General features: G+C 61.4%; 2 protein-coding genes across 4 annotated transcripts in view; one reads left to right on the top strand and one right to left on the bottom strand.

The window, feature by feature from the left end:
• The window catches only part of CLPTM1 (CLPTM1 regulator of GABA type A receptor forward trafficking), a 10,390-nt gene extending 2,058 nt beyond the window's left edge, over positions 1-8,332 (bottom strand). Inside the window, exons 1-11 of the mRNA XM_054052832.1 lie at positions 8,187-8,332; positions 7,990-8,105; positions 5,211-5,334; positions 4,807-4,965; positions 4,263-4,380; positions 3,621-3,706; positions 3,067-3,187; positions 2,587-2,831; positions 616-709; positions 188-378; positions 7-106 (exon numbers count right to left, since the gene is read on the bottom strand). Of these exons, the coding sequence (XP_053908807.1) occupies positions 7-106; positions 188-378; positions 616-709; positions 2,587-2,831; positions 3,067-3,187; positions 3,621-3,706; positions 4,263-4,380; positions 4,807-4,965; positions 5,211-5,334; positions 7,990-8,105; positions 8,187-8,237 (1,405 nt within the window). The 5' untranslated portion in view covers positions 8,238-8,332. The remainder of the gene's footprint in view (positions 1-6; positions 107-187; positions 379-615; positions 710-2,586; positions 2,832-3,066; positions 3,188-3,620; positions 3,707-4,262; positions 4,381-4,806; positions 4,966-5,210; positions 5,335-7,989; positions 8,106-8,186) is intronic.
• Positions 8,333-8,454: 122 nt separating this feature from the next.
• CLASRP (CLK4 associating serine/arginine rich protein) overlaps positions 8,455-12,285 on the top strand; it is a 27,610-nt gene continuing 23,779 nt past the window's right edge. Inside the window, exons 1-3 of one of the 3 annotated variants that reach the window (XM_054052879.1) lie at positions 8,455-8,601; positions 9,673-9,726; positions 9,837-9,860. In XM_054052879.1, coding sequence (XP_053908854.1) covers positions 8,586-8,601; positions 9,673-9,726; positions 9,837-9,860 — 94 coding nt within the window. In that variant the 5' untranslated portion in view covers positions 8,455-8,585. The remainder of the gene's footprint in view (positions 8,602-9,672; positions 9,727-9,836; positions 9,861-12,285) is intronic. The other 2 variants (XR_008447532.1, XM_054052880.1) reach the window with 2 other exon arrangements.

Here is a 12,285-nt window from a genome sequence, read left to right as displayed (position 1 = left end):
CCCCACTCACGTCATCGTACACCTTGGTGGAAGACTCGATGTAGGTCGATTTGTCTTTGAAGGTGACGCGGGGGAACATTCCGGCCACTTTGTTCTCGCGGTCCAGCTGCCAAAAGACGGGAAAAGCGTCGGCAAACGGCACCGGCGGCACCCCCGGCACCCCCAAAACACCCGCACCGCTGCCTACCCGGACATCCATGACCTTTGTGATCTTCCAGAGGTCGATGAGGAGCCCGATGAAGACGCTGACTTGCACCACGAAGTTGGTTTCGTTGTCCAAGATGTAGAGGAGGACGACGAGGGATTGGAAGACGCCGAAGAAGACGGAACGGACCGAGAGTCCCTCCAGAGATTGCCGGCTGTTCCAGAACTGGATATCTGTTGGGAAAGGGTTCTGTCACCTCAGCAGAGCAAGAGGTCCCACACCGGAACAAGAGCAAGAGGAGCAACGGTTGGTGTGGAGGAGACACCACCGAGTGCCTTCCGGCAACGCCGCAGGGGACCCAGAAAACCACAAATCTCCGCCTTTCTGCCCCAAAATTGGGTGGAGAGGATTGAGGTCACAGGCGCCACGCTCGTGTCCTTCCCCTCTTTGGAGGCACCCAAGGTCCTCACCATTTTTGAAGGCCAGGAACTCAAAGATGCTGTGCACGATGGAGACGACGATGGTCAAGGCCAGCAGGTAGGGGTTGGTCTCCAGCAGAGCGACCTGGAAGCAGCAGCAAAAGACCTCGCGCAGAATCGTTTGGTTGGAAAAGACCTCTGAGATCATCGAGGCCACAACTAAGCCAACCCCGAGCGTCTCAGCCACCCACGTGTTGAGTCCACCCAAGGATGGGGACTCCACCACTGGATAGAGCTCCACCAATGGGAAGCCTCCACCAGGGCTTCACCGTTTTCCATGAAGGAATGTTCCCTGATATCCCACCTAAACCTCCTCTGGAATGACTTCAGGTCATCTCCTCCGGTCCCATCCTTTGTTCTATAGCAGAAGACATCAACACCCGCCTCGCTCCAACCTCCTTTCCAGGAGTTGCAGGGAGCAATGAGGTCTCTCCTCAGCCTCGCCTTCTCCAGACTAAACAGCCTCAGGTCCCTCAGATGCTCCCAGAACTCCAGACTTTTCTCCAACTCCGTTCCCTTCTCCAGACGCGCTCCAGCCCCTCAATGTCCTCCTTGGAGTGAGGGCCCCAAAACCAAACCAGGATTTGAGGTGCAGCCTCACTGACTCCAAGGGCACAATCCCTTCCGTCCTCCTGCTGCCACCCCAGGGCTGATCCAAGCCAGGAGGCTGGTGGCCTTCTTGGCCACCTGGGCCACCACTGGCTCATGTTCAGCCACTGTTGACCAACACCCCAGGTCCTTCTCCTCCAGGCAGCTTCCAGCTGCTCTTCCCCAAGCCCGGAGCTGCTCCGGGTTGTGGTGGCCCAAGGGCAGGACCTGGCACGTGGCCTTGTGGAACCTCATCCCGTTGGTTGCAGCCCATGGATCTGATCCTTCTGAAGACCCTTCCTGCCCTCCATCCATGGATCCATGCCCAGATCCCTCCGTAGACCCTTCCTGCTCTTCCATCCATGGATCCATGCCCAGATCCCTCTGTAGATCCTTCCTGCTCTCCATCCATGGATCCATGCCCAGATCCCTCTGTAGATCCTTCCTGCCCTCCATCCATGGATCCATGCCCAGATCCCTCTGTAGACCCTTCCTGCTCTCCATCCATGGATCCATGCCCAGATCCCTCTGTAGATCCTTCCTGCCCTCCATCCATGGATCCATGCTCAGATCCCTCTGTAGACCCTTCCTGCTCTCCATCCATGGATCCATGCCCAGATCCCTCTGTAGACCCTTCCTGCTCTCCATCCATGGATCCATGCCCAGATCCCTCTGGAGACCCTTCCTGCTCTCCATCCATGGATCCATGCCCAGATCCCTCTGTAGATCCTTCCTGCTCTCCATCCATGGATCCATGCCCAGATCCCTCTGTAGACCCTTCCTGCTCCTCCATCCATGGATCCATGCCCAGATCCCTCTGTAGACCCTTCCTGCTCTCCATCCATGGATCCATGCCCAGATCCCTCTGTAGACCCTTCCTGCTCTCCATCCATGGATCCATGCCCAGATCCCTCTGTAGACCCTTCCTGCTCTCCATCCATGGATCCATGCCCAGATCCCTCTGTAGACCCTTCCTGCTCTCCATCCATGGATCCAGCCTGCTCAGATCCCTCTGCAGAACCTCCAGCAGCTCAACAATCCCACCCAGCTTGGTGTCCTCTTCCAACTCCTCAAGGGATCTCCCAATCCCTTCATCCGGATCATTGATGAAGACACTACAGAACGCGCTCCACCTCCACCTCCTGCTGCCCAACGTCTCGGCACAGCAGGGCAGACACGGAGGATCCAGGAAGATCCCGGTGGCCACAGGGCACCGACGAGGACGAGGCGTTTAATTGCTCTCCTCCTTCGCATCGTTAAAGAGTGATCGTAACGAAGAGCGAGCATCCAACGCTCTTCCAACAAAGGCGTTAAACCGCAGAGGAAAAGGAGCTTCTAGGGAAGAGGCCCTGATTTCTGGGGGTGATCTCGCACCTTCACCGAGTCCTGTTCCTCATCCGACTGCTCGTAGAGGCCCTCTCCAAGGAAATTCCATGGGGATTTGGTGCTCTGGGCAGCGTAGAGCTGCCAACGCCAGAGGGAGAGCGGGCAGAAGGACAGACGGAAGGGCAAGCGCTGCAGCGTCTCATTGATGGGGAAATAGTCCTTCTGGAGGTTCCAGTAGTCATTGAAGTAGAGGATGGGGTAGTAGTCACCACTGATGGCATCAAACTTCACATCTGGAGATAGAGATAAGAGAGGAAAGGGGCTGAGCAGGACACGGACCCACCGGAGTCACTGGGGAGATGCCAAGAGGTGGCTGAAAGCCTGGCGCAAGCTCCTGGCGAGCTGCGGACACGGCGGTGGCAAAGAGAAGCCCCCGTTGCCCATAGGAGCCAGGAGATGACCTCCAAAGAGAGAGCAAGGCGAGCTCCAAAAGCCACCCAACAGAGCCCAACGCGTCCCGGTCCTTACATTGGTCCAGGGGGGGTGGCACGCTGCCCTTCACCCAGGGCGTGTGGTCGTCCACCATGTTGATGGTCAGGTTGGGGTGCCAGTGCGAGATGACCTCCACGGGGCCGTAGTCTTCAGCTCTCTGTAACGGGAAGAACCTCCTTACGGAAAGGAGCTCCAAGAAAGCTGGGGAGGGGCTCTCGATCAGGGAGGGCAGGGACGGACCAGGGGACCAGTTTGGAGGTGAAAAAGGGGAGATTGAGGTGAGATCTTGGGAAGAAATGTTCTCCTGTGAGGGCGAGGAGGTCCCTGGCCCAGGTTGCCCAGAGCAGTGGTGGCTGTCCCATCCCTGAAGGTGTTCCAGGCCAGGTTGGATGGGGCTTGGAGCCGCTGATCCAGTGGGAGGTGTCCCTGCCCATGGCAGAGGGTGGGACTGGATGGGCTTTGAGGTCCCTTCCAACCCATTCCATGACTCTACAATTCCCGACATCTTTGTGACGGGACGAACACCTGCAGACATCCAACGGTTTGGCCAATGGGGAAAAAGGAAACCCAGGAAAGGAGGAACCAATCACCTTGATCATTTCTGGGTCGGCCTCCGTCTCGCCCGTCAGGAGGTTTTTGGTTTTCTGGAACCGCCGGCGCTTGTATTTGTTGATCACTGGAAGAAAAAAGGAGAGAAGACAGCGGAGAAAGAAATGTACGGAGGCAACGACCTGTTAGGAACAGAGAAGACGCTTCCCTCACGTCACCCCCTGAACTAATTAATCGGGACTAATTAATCTCATGGATAAAAGGGAAAGGTTGTAGCGTGGGGAACACAACGCAGACGAAGAGGCAGAACTTTGTGAGAACCACATCGGTGTTGGAAGAGAACCTGTGAGACGAAGCCTCTGGAGCTTCCCACCCTACAGGAAGACCTGATGACGGCACCTCCTTCCTCTCCCCAACACCGCTGTGGCTCCGTGTCGATGGAAGCAAACCAAGAGCTCCTGGAGAGCTCAAGAGGGGTTTTTGCTCCATAGCTTCACAAGCAGAAAGTGTCCAACTCAAGGTGTTGGCCACGGAGGCGCGGTGAGTCGGACGTGGTCCTGACTGTCCTCACCAGCCTCAACCTTCACGGAGCCAAAGCCAGAGCTCAGCCACCTCCTCCCGGTTCCCGTTCCGACGCTGGGATCACGGCCCCCCTTCCCACCCGGTGCCGCTGTGGGTCATACTTCGTGACGTGTGGACGGTGGCGAGACGCCGGTAGAGGTTCTTCTGCCTGGGATCAGGGTGGAAGCCACTCTTGGTGAAGTAGACGTGGATGTAGATGGAGCCGTTCTGCTGAACGCTCTGAAATCACACGGTTACGAACTGGTTGCGGTTGAACCGTGGCCGATGGCACCAGGGCAATTCCGCTCCTACAACGCCCGGCACTGCCCACGCCGCCGTCGACGCCATAGGGAAGCAAAGCGGGAAGAAGAAGCTGCTCCCTCACGGCATCCGAAGGGCAGAACATTTACGGAGCAGCCTTCAGCTGCTGCTTGGCTTGGAGCAAACCCAACATCTTAAGAGCTTCAAGCCCTGTCCCTTCCACCACACGTCCCCAAGGGACTCCCGAGCCCACGTCCGCCTTCGGAAGCCAACGGGATAACGGTGACAGACGCAACGGCCACCGTTGCTCCACACCTTGGGAACAAGCCCAGCAATCTCTGCTGCCCCCTCGCAGACCCCCACGGTGGCCCCAAACCTCCAGGACGGGGCAGCGGCCTCACCCACCTGCGAGATGTCGACCTCCCCGTAGTGCTCGTAGCAGCCGTCGGCGTTCTCGCCGCTGGTCCAGTCACCGTAGACCAGATCCCGCTTCTGCCAAAACAGCGCCGAGCTGACGTTGAAGTCCGTAAAGTGCTCGTGCTCCGAGATGTAAACGTAGAGGTCCTGCGGAGAGAGGACGACGTCGGCTATGGGTCAACTCAGCCTCAACCGCTCCTGCTCCACCATCCAGCACCGCAACGGCCCCTCCCGAACCAGCTTGGCGCTGCGATGAGCCCCAGAATCAACTCTTAGCCGCTGCGGCGCTGCCGGGCCAGCACAGCCCCACTGGATTTAGGATCCGGTTTGGATTTGGAGCGGTAGAATCAAGGCCGGAGCCACCGCGCCATCACCGCTTCTGCCGGCGTTACCATTAAAGTGTCCTTAGGGAAGAGGTTTCGGCTCGGGGCTCGCGGCGTCCCACCCACGCTGCTCTGCTCCTGCGGTGCCGGCCCGCGGCGGAACCAGCTGCTGATGGCCCAGATGATGAAGATCCTGCGGGAGGAAGGAGGAGAAGCTGTTCAGGCTTTTCCACCGCGGCCTCATGTGAACAAAACGCTCCCGGAAAACTCTACGGAAATCCCTCGTGCCAAAGCGCGCGGTTCAAAACTCACCAATCCCACCTATTTCCCACCGTGGGCGCATGGAGCGGCGCACGGGATAGAGGCACCGGGCAAACTGGTCCTGGGCCGCTCAGGATGCGGCACCAGGAGCAACCGGAGCGCATCAACACCAAGAAATGGCACGAAAGGACCCAGCGAGGAAACCGTGCTCCGAGGGATCCCCCAAGAGGCTGCGAACGGATCCGTGGCACAGGACAGGGAAGCCAGGGCGTTCCCGGATCCCCAAGACCGGCACATGAAGTGCTCAGACCTCTGTGCCGAACCACGGCGATGCAGAAGCCGCCGGCACCACGGGGTCACCAAATGGGCGCAGCGCAGCGTTCCGGGTGCTCGTGGCCACGTGGAGACCTCGCGGCAGGGCTCGGAGCTCACCACCGCCAAACCCACCGCCACGACGGCTCCCAACTCCAGCATGGAGCTGCTGTCGCTCTCTAAAGCGCCTCAAAGCCCGGCGAGCAGGATGGGGCCCTTCTGCACGCTCCGGGCAAACGGGAAGAATCAGTGCTCTCCTCCTCTTGGAAGAGTTTTAGCAGCACATCCCAAAGTCCAAGAGTTTCCAGCTCTGGTTTTCTGGTTTTTTTTTTCTGGTTTTTGCGGTTAAGGCACCGGGAAGGTCTTCCATGAGCCTCAGGTGCTGCTCAATCCGGTCTCCCCGCTCCGGAGCGACCGGATAACGAGCTTGGGAACGGTGGGCAGCGCCAGCCAAGGAACAACGGCACTTGGGCCACGCTTCCACATCTTGGATTGACACCTCCAGAATCATCAGATCCACTTCGGGCAAAGCACAGCGCTCCAGAAAGCTCTGGAATACGATTACTCTCCCCTATTCACAACTGTTTGCTCCGAAAAATCCTGGGAGAACACTTCCCCTTCCCAAGGTTGGAACCAGACCATCACATTCTCTTCTTGGCACGCGGGCATCATCCACGTGTGGTTTTCCTTCTCCAGCAGCTGCCCACAATGGGAGGAAGATTCCCAAGCGCTTCCAAGCGCTCTGCTCCAAGGCAACGGAGTTTTCTTCTTCTTGGCTTTGCCAACTGGGATGCCGGATCTGCCGGTGCTTCGGAAAGGAACAAACCTGCCCTTGGTGGGATGGGATGGAGGAGAAGCGGAGCGGGAGGACAACTTGTGGAAAGGGATTCCCAACCCATTGGGCAGCAGCGCTCCAAGAAGTGGGACAGCCGGATCCGGCATCGGCCTCCACACCGCGACACGAAGAACGGCGCAGCCAAACACTCAACCACGGAAACGCCTCAACTTTCTCCTTCAGCTGCGGAAGGATTCCCTCCACACGGAACAACCCGCGGCAGGCATTTGGCACCGGCTGTGCCACGCCGAGGACTTTGGATCCAGCCAGCGGCGCCGGGAAGCACCACCTGCCCCTGATGGCATGAACCAGATCCCCGGTGCCACGGAGAAGCCGGGAGGGCCGTTAGGAGCCTCGAGGCGGGCAGAAGGAGCCCCACACCCACCCAGGGACCCCGGTGTCCCCTCGAGGGGGACGGCACGAGCCCCTCACCCACCCAGGGACCCCGGCGTCCCCTCGAGGGGGACAGCACAAGCCCCCCACCCACCTAGGGAACCTAGTGTCCCCTCAAGGGGGGCGGCACGAGCCCCCACCCACCCAGGGACCCCAGGGTCCCCTCAAGGGGGGCGGCACGAGCCCCTCACCCACCCAGGGACCCCGGCGTCCCCTCGAGGGGGACAGCACAAGCCCCCCACCCACCCAGGGACCCCGGTGTCCCCTCGAGGGGGGTGGCACGAGCCCCCCACCCACCTAGGGACGCCAGTGTCCCCTCGAGGGGAACAGCACAAGCCCCCCACCCACCCAGGGACCCCGGTGTCCCCTCGAGGGGGACGGCACGAGCCCCCCACCCACCCAGGGACCCCGGTGTCCCCTCGAGGGGGGCGGCACGAGCCCCCCACCCACCCAGGGAACCTAGTGTCCCCTCAAGGGGGACAGCACGAGCCCCTCACCCACCCAGGGACCCCGGTGTCCCCTCGAGGGGGGGGGCACGAGCCCCCCACCCACCCAGGGACCCCGGTGTCCCCTCGAGGGGGACAGCACGAGCCCCCCACCCACCCGGGGAACCTAGTGTCCCCTCAAGGGGGGCGGCATGAGCCCCCACCCACCCAGGGACCCCAGTGTCCCCTCAAGGGGGGACAGGACGAGTCCCCAACCCACCCAGGGACCCCGGTGTCCCCTCAAGGGGGGTGGCACGAGCCCCTCACCCACCCAGGGACCCCGGTGTCCCCTCGAGGGGGACAGCACAAGCTCCCTCACCCACCCAGGGACCCCGGTGTCCCCTCGAGGGGGACGGCACGAGCCCCCCACCCACCCAGGGACCCCGGTGTCCCCTCGAGGGGGACGGCACGAGCCCCCCACCCACCCAGGCACCCCGGTGTCCCCTCGAGGGGGACAGCACGAGTCCCCCACGGCCCCGGGACCCTCACGGCGGGCGCACACGACACAAGACGAACTCCCCCCATCCCTCAGGACCCTCAGGGTTAACGCCGCCCCGCTCACCTGAAGAGGACGCCTTTGAGCACCTGCCAGGCGTTGGGCGCCGGCTGCTGCCGCTGCGTCTCGGCCCCCGCCGCCGCCGCCGCCTCCCCGCCGGCAGCGCTGCCGTTGCTGCTCACCTGCGGGGCCGAAGCGGAGCCGTCAGAGAGGCCGGAACCCCCCCCGCCTTTACCCACCCTAAGCTCCGTCCCACCCCGTACTGGCCCCGGGCCCGGCGTGGGCCCCGCCGCCTCCGTCCCCGGCGCCGCCATCGTCGAGCGCCGCCGCCGCTTCTCGCGAGGCGAGACCCGCGCAGGGCCACGTGACGGGAAAAGAGGGGCACGTGATGGGGGAAGGGGGCGTGGCCACGTTTGAGGGACCCCCGCCGGCTCTCTCGAGGATCACGTGACAGGAAAGGGGGCGCGGCCGCGAGGTAGGGAAAGCACCGGCCCGCGCCGGGGTCACGTGACATCGGGAAAGGGGCGTGGCCATGACGTAGAGGGAACCCGCGGGGCTGCGGGGAGGCCACGCTCCCTCCCTGCGCGGTGACGTCACCCGCGGTGGCCAATGGCGGCGCGGCCCGCGCGGGGGATTTCCAGCTACGGCGGCCCCGGTGGGACATGGCGCTGCCGCCCGGTGAGCGCGCCCTGCCCAGGGACCCCCCCCCCCCAATCCCGCACCACCGAGACCCCCGGCCCTCTGTACCGCCCTTTGCCCCCCTGTCCCCCTGTCATCTCCTCTTTGCTCCCCCTGTCCCCCTCCTTTGCCCCTCCCTTGGCCCCCTGTCCCCCCCTTGGCCCCCTGTCCCCCCCTTTGCCCCCCGTTGTCTCCCTTTGCCTTCTCTGCTCCCTCTGTCCCCCCCTTTCCCCCCGTTCTCTCCTGTCCCCCCCTTTACCCCCCGTTATCCCCCCCCGTCCTCCCTCGTTGCCACCCCTGTTCCCCGTCTTCCCCGCCCCCGTTGTCCCCCTGCACCCCCCCTTTGCCCGTCATGGGGGGCAAATCCTGGCCCTGAGACCCCGTGATCCCGGCTGGGGGGGGGCAGATCCTGGGGACCCCCTGATCCCGACCAGGGGGGGCAGATCCTGGGGACCCCCTGATCCCAACCGGGGGGGCAAATCCTGGCCCTGAGACCCCCTGATCCCAACCAGGGGGGGCAGATCCTGACCCTGAGACCCCCTGATCCCAACCGGGGGGGGCAAATCCTGGCCCTGAGACCCCCTGATCCCAATCAGGGGGGGCAGATCCTGGGGACCCCCTGATCCCAAACGGGGGGGCAAATCCTGGCCCTGAGACCCCCTGATCCCAACCGGGGGGGGGGCAAATCCTGGCCCTGAGACCCCCTGATCCCAACCTGGGGGGGCAAATCCTGGTCTTGAGACCCCCTGATCCCAACCGGGGGGGGCAAATCCTGACCCTGATCCCCCCTGATCCCGGGGGGGGGGGGCAAATCCTGGCCCTGAGACCCCCTGATCCCAACCTGGGAGGGCAGATCTTGGGGACCCCCTGATCCCGGCTGGGGGGGGCAAATCCTGACCCTGATCCCCCCTGATCCCGACCAGGGGGGGCAAATCCTGCCCCTGATCCCATCAGGGGGACAGATCTGCATCCCAGGACCCCCCAATCCCTCTCTTGGGGCCCCTTTATTCCCTTCACCCGGGGAGGGAGAGGTGACTCCGCTCCGTGAGGTGACAATTCCGTGTCCCCCAGGAGCTGCCCTGCAGGATCCCGGCTTGGCTATGGCACACGCGGCTCCCGGTGCCGGTAAGGACCCCCCCCTCCCTGTACCCCCAAATCCCAACATTCCCCCTCCGGTCCCACCCCCCCGGGACAGGATTGGGGTTCCCTTTGCCGTTCAGTGAGACTCAGGGAAGGGTTTCCCTTCGCAGATGATTTAGGTGAGTGATTCCGGTGGCGCGGGAGCCGGTAAGTTATTCCGCACGGATTCGGGGCGTCTCGGCCGGAGGAGGATCCGGAATCCTGGGCATGGATCCATGGATGGAGAGCAGGAAGGGTCTACAGAGGGATCTGGGCATGGATCCATGGATGGAGGGCAGGAAGGGTCTACAGAGGGATCTGGGCATGGATCCATGGATGGAGAGCAGGAAGGGTCTACAGAGGGATCTGGGCATGGATCCATGGATGGAGAGCAGGAAGGGTCTACAGAGGGATCTGGGCATGGATCCATGGATGGAGGGCAGGAAGGGTCTACAGAGGGATCTGGGCATGGATCCATGGATGGAGGGCAGGAAGGATCTACAGAGGGATCTGGGCATGGATCCATGGATGGAGAGCAGGAAGGGTCTACAGAGGGATCTGAGCATGGATCCATGGATGGAGGGCAGGAAGGGTCTACAGAGGGATCTGGGCATGGATCCATGGATGGAGGGCAGGAAGGGTCTACAGAGGGATCTGGGCATGGATCCATGGATGGAGGGCAGGAAGGATCTACAGAGGGATCTGGGCATGGATCCATGGATGGAGAGCAGGAAGGGTCTACAGAGGGATCTGGGCATGGATCCATGGATGGAGAGCAGGAAGGATCTACAGAGGGATCTGGGCATGGATCCATGGATGGAAGAGCAGGAAGGATCTACAGAGGGATCTGGGCATGGATCCATGGATGGAGAGCAGGAAGGGTCTACAGAGGGATCTGGGCATGGATCCATGGATGGAGGGCAGGAAGGGTCTACAGAGGGATCTGGGCATGGATCCATGGATGGAGGGCAGGAAGGGTCTACAGAGGGATCTGGGCATGGATCCATGGATGGAGAGCAGGAAGGATGTACAGAGGGATCTGGGCATGGATCCATGGATGGAGAGCAGGAAGGATCTACAGAGGGATCTGGGCATGGATCCATGGATGGAGAGCAGGAAGGATCTACAGAGGGATCTGGGCATGGATCCATGGATGGAGAGCAGGAAGGGTCTACAGAGGGATCTGGGCATGGATCCATGGATGGAGAGCAGGAAGGGTCTACAGAGGGATCTGGGCATGGATCCATGGATGGAGAGCAGGAAGGGTCTACAGAGGGATCTGGGCATGGATCCATGGATGGAGAGCAGGAAGGATCTACAGAGGGATCTGGGCATGGATCCATGGATGGAGGGCAGGAAGGGTCTACAGAGGGATCTGGGCATGGATCCATGGATGGAGAGCAGGAAGGGTCTCCAGAGGGATCTGGGCATGGATCCATGGATGGAGGGCAGGAAGGGTCTACAGAGGGATCTGGGCATGGATCCATGGATGGAGAGCAGGAAGGGTCTACAGAGGGATCTGGGCATGGATCCATGGATGGAGGGCAGGAAGGATCTACAGAGGGATCTGGGCATGGATCCATGGATGGAGAGCAGGAAGGGTCTACAGAGGGATCTGGGCATGGATCCATGGATGGAGGGCAGGAAGGGTCTACAGAGGGATCTGGGCATGGATCCATGGATGGAGGGCAGGAAGGGTCTACAGAGGGATCTGGGCATGGATCCATGGATGGAGAGCAGGAAGGATGTACAGAGGGATCTGGGCATGGATCCATGGATGGAGAGCAGGAAGGATCTACAGAGGGATCTGGGCATGGATCCATGGATGGAGAGCAGGAAGGATCTACAGAGGGATCTGGGCATGGATCCATGGATGGAGAGCAGGAAGGGTCTACAGAGGGATCTGGGCATGGATCCATGGATGGAGAGCAGGAAGGGTCTACAGAGGGATCTGGGCATGGATCCATGGATGGAGAGCAGGAAGGGTCTACAGAGGGATCTGGGCATGGATCCATGGATGGAGAGCAGGAAGGATCTACAGAGGGATCTGGGCATGGATCCATGGATGGAGGGCAGGAAGGGTCTACAGAGGGATCTGGGCATGGATCCATGGATGGAGAGCAGGAAGGGTCTCCAGAGGGATCTGGGCATGGATCCATGGATGGAGGGCAGGAAGGGTCTACAGAGGGATCTGGGCATGGATCCATGGATGGAGAGCAGGAAGGGTCTACAGAGGGATCTGGGCATGGATCCATGGATGGAGAGCAGGAAGGATCTACAGAGGGATCTGGGCATGGATCCATGGATGGAGGGCAGGAAGGGTCTACAGAGGGATCTGGGCATGGATCCATGGATGGAGAGCAGGAAGGGTCTACAGAGGGATCTGGGCATGGATCCATGGATGGAGGGCAGGAAGGATCTACAGAGGGATCTGGGCATGGATCCATGGATGGAGGGCAGGAAGGGTCTACAGAGGGATCTGGGCATGGATCCATGGATGGAGAGCAGGAAGGGTCTACAGAGGGATCTGGGCATGGATCCATGGATGGAGAGCAGGAAGGGTCT

The sequence above is a fragment of the Cuculus canorus genome, chromosome 37 (assembly GCF_017976375.1).
Source record: "Cuculus canorus isolate bCucCan1 chromosome 37, bCucCan1.pri, whole genome shotgun sequence".
In the NCBI taxonomy this organism is placed as follows: domain Eukaryota; kingdom Metazoa; phylum Chordata; class Aves; order Cuculiformes; family Cuculidae; genus Cuculus; species Cuculus canorus.
The sequence above is the reverse complement of the archived record's forward strand: the minus strand, read 5'-3'. Positions and strand labels throughout refer to the sequence as shown.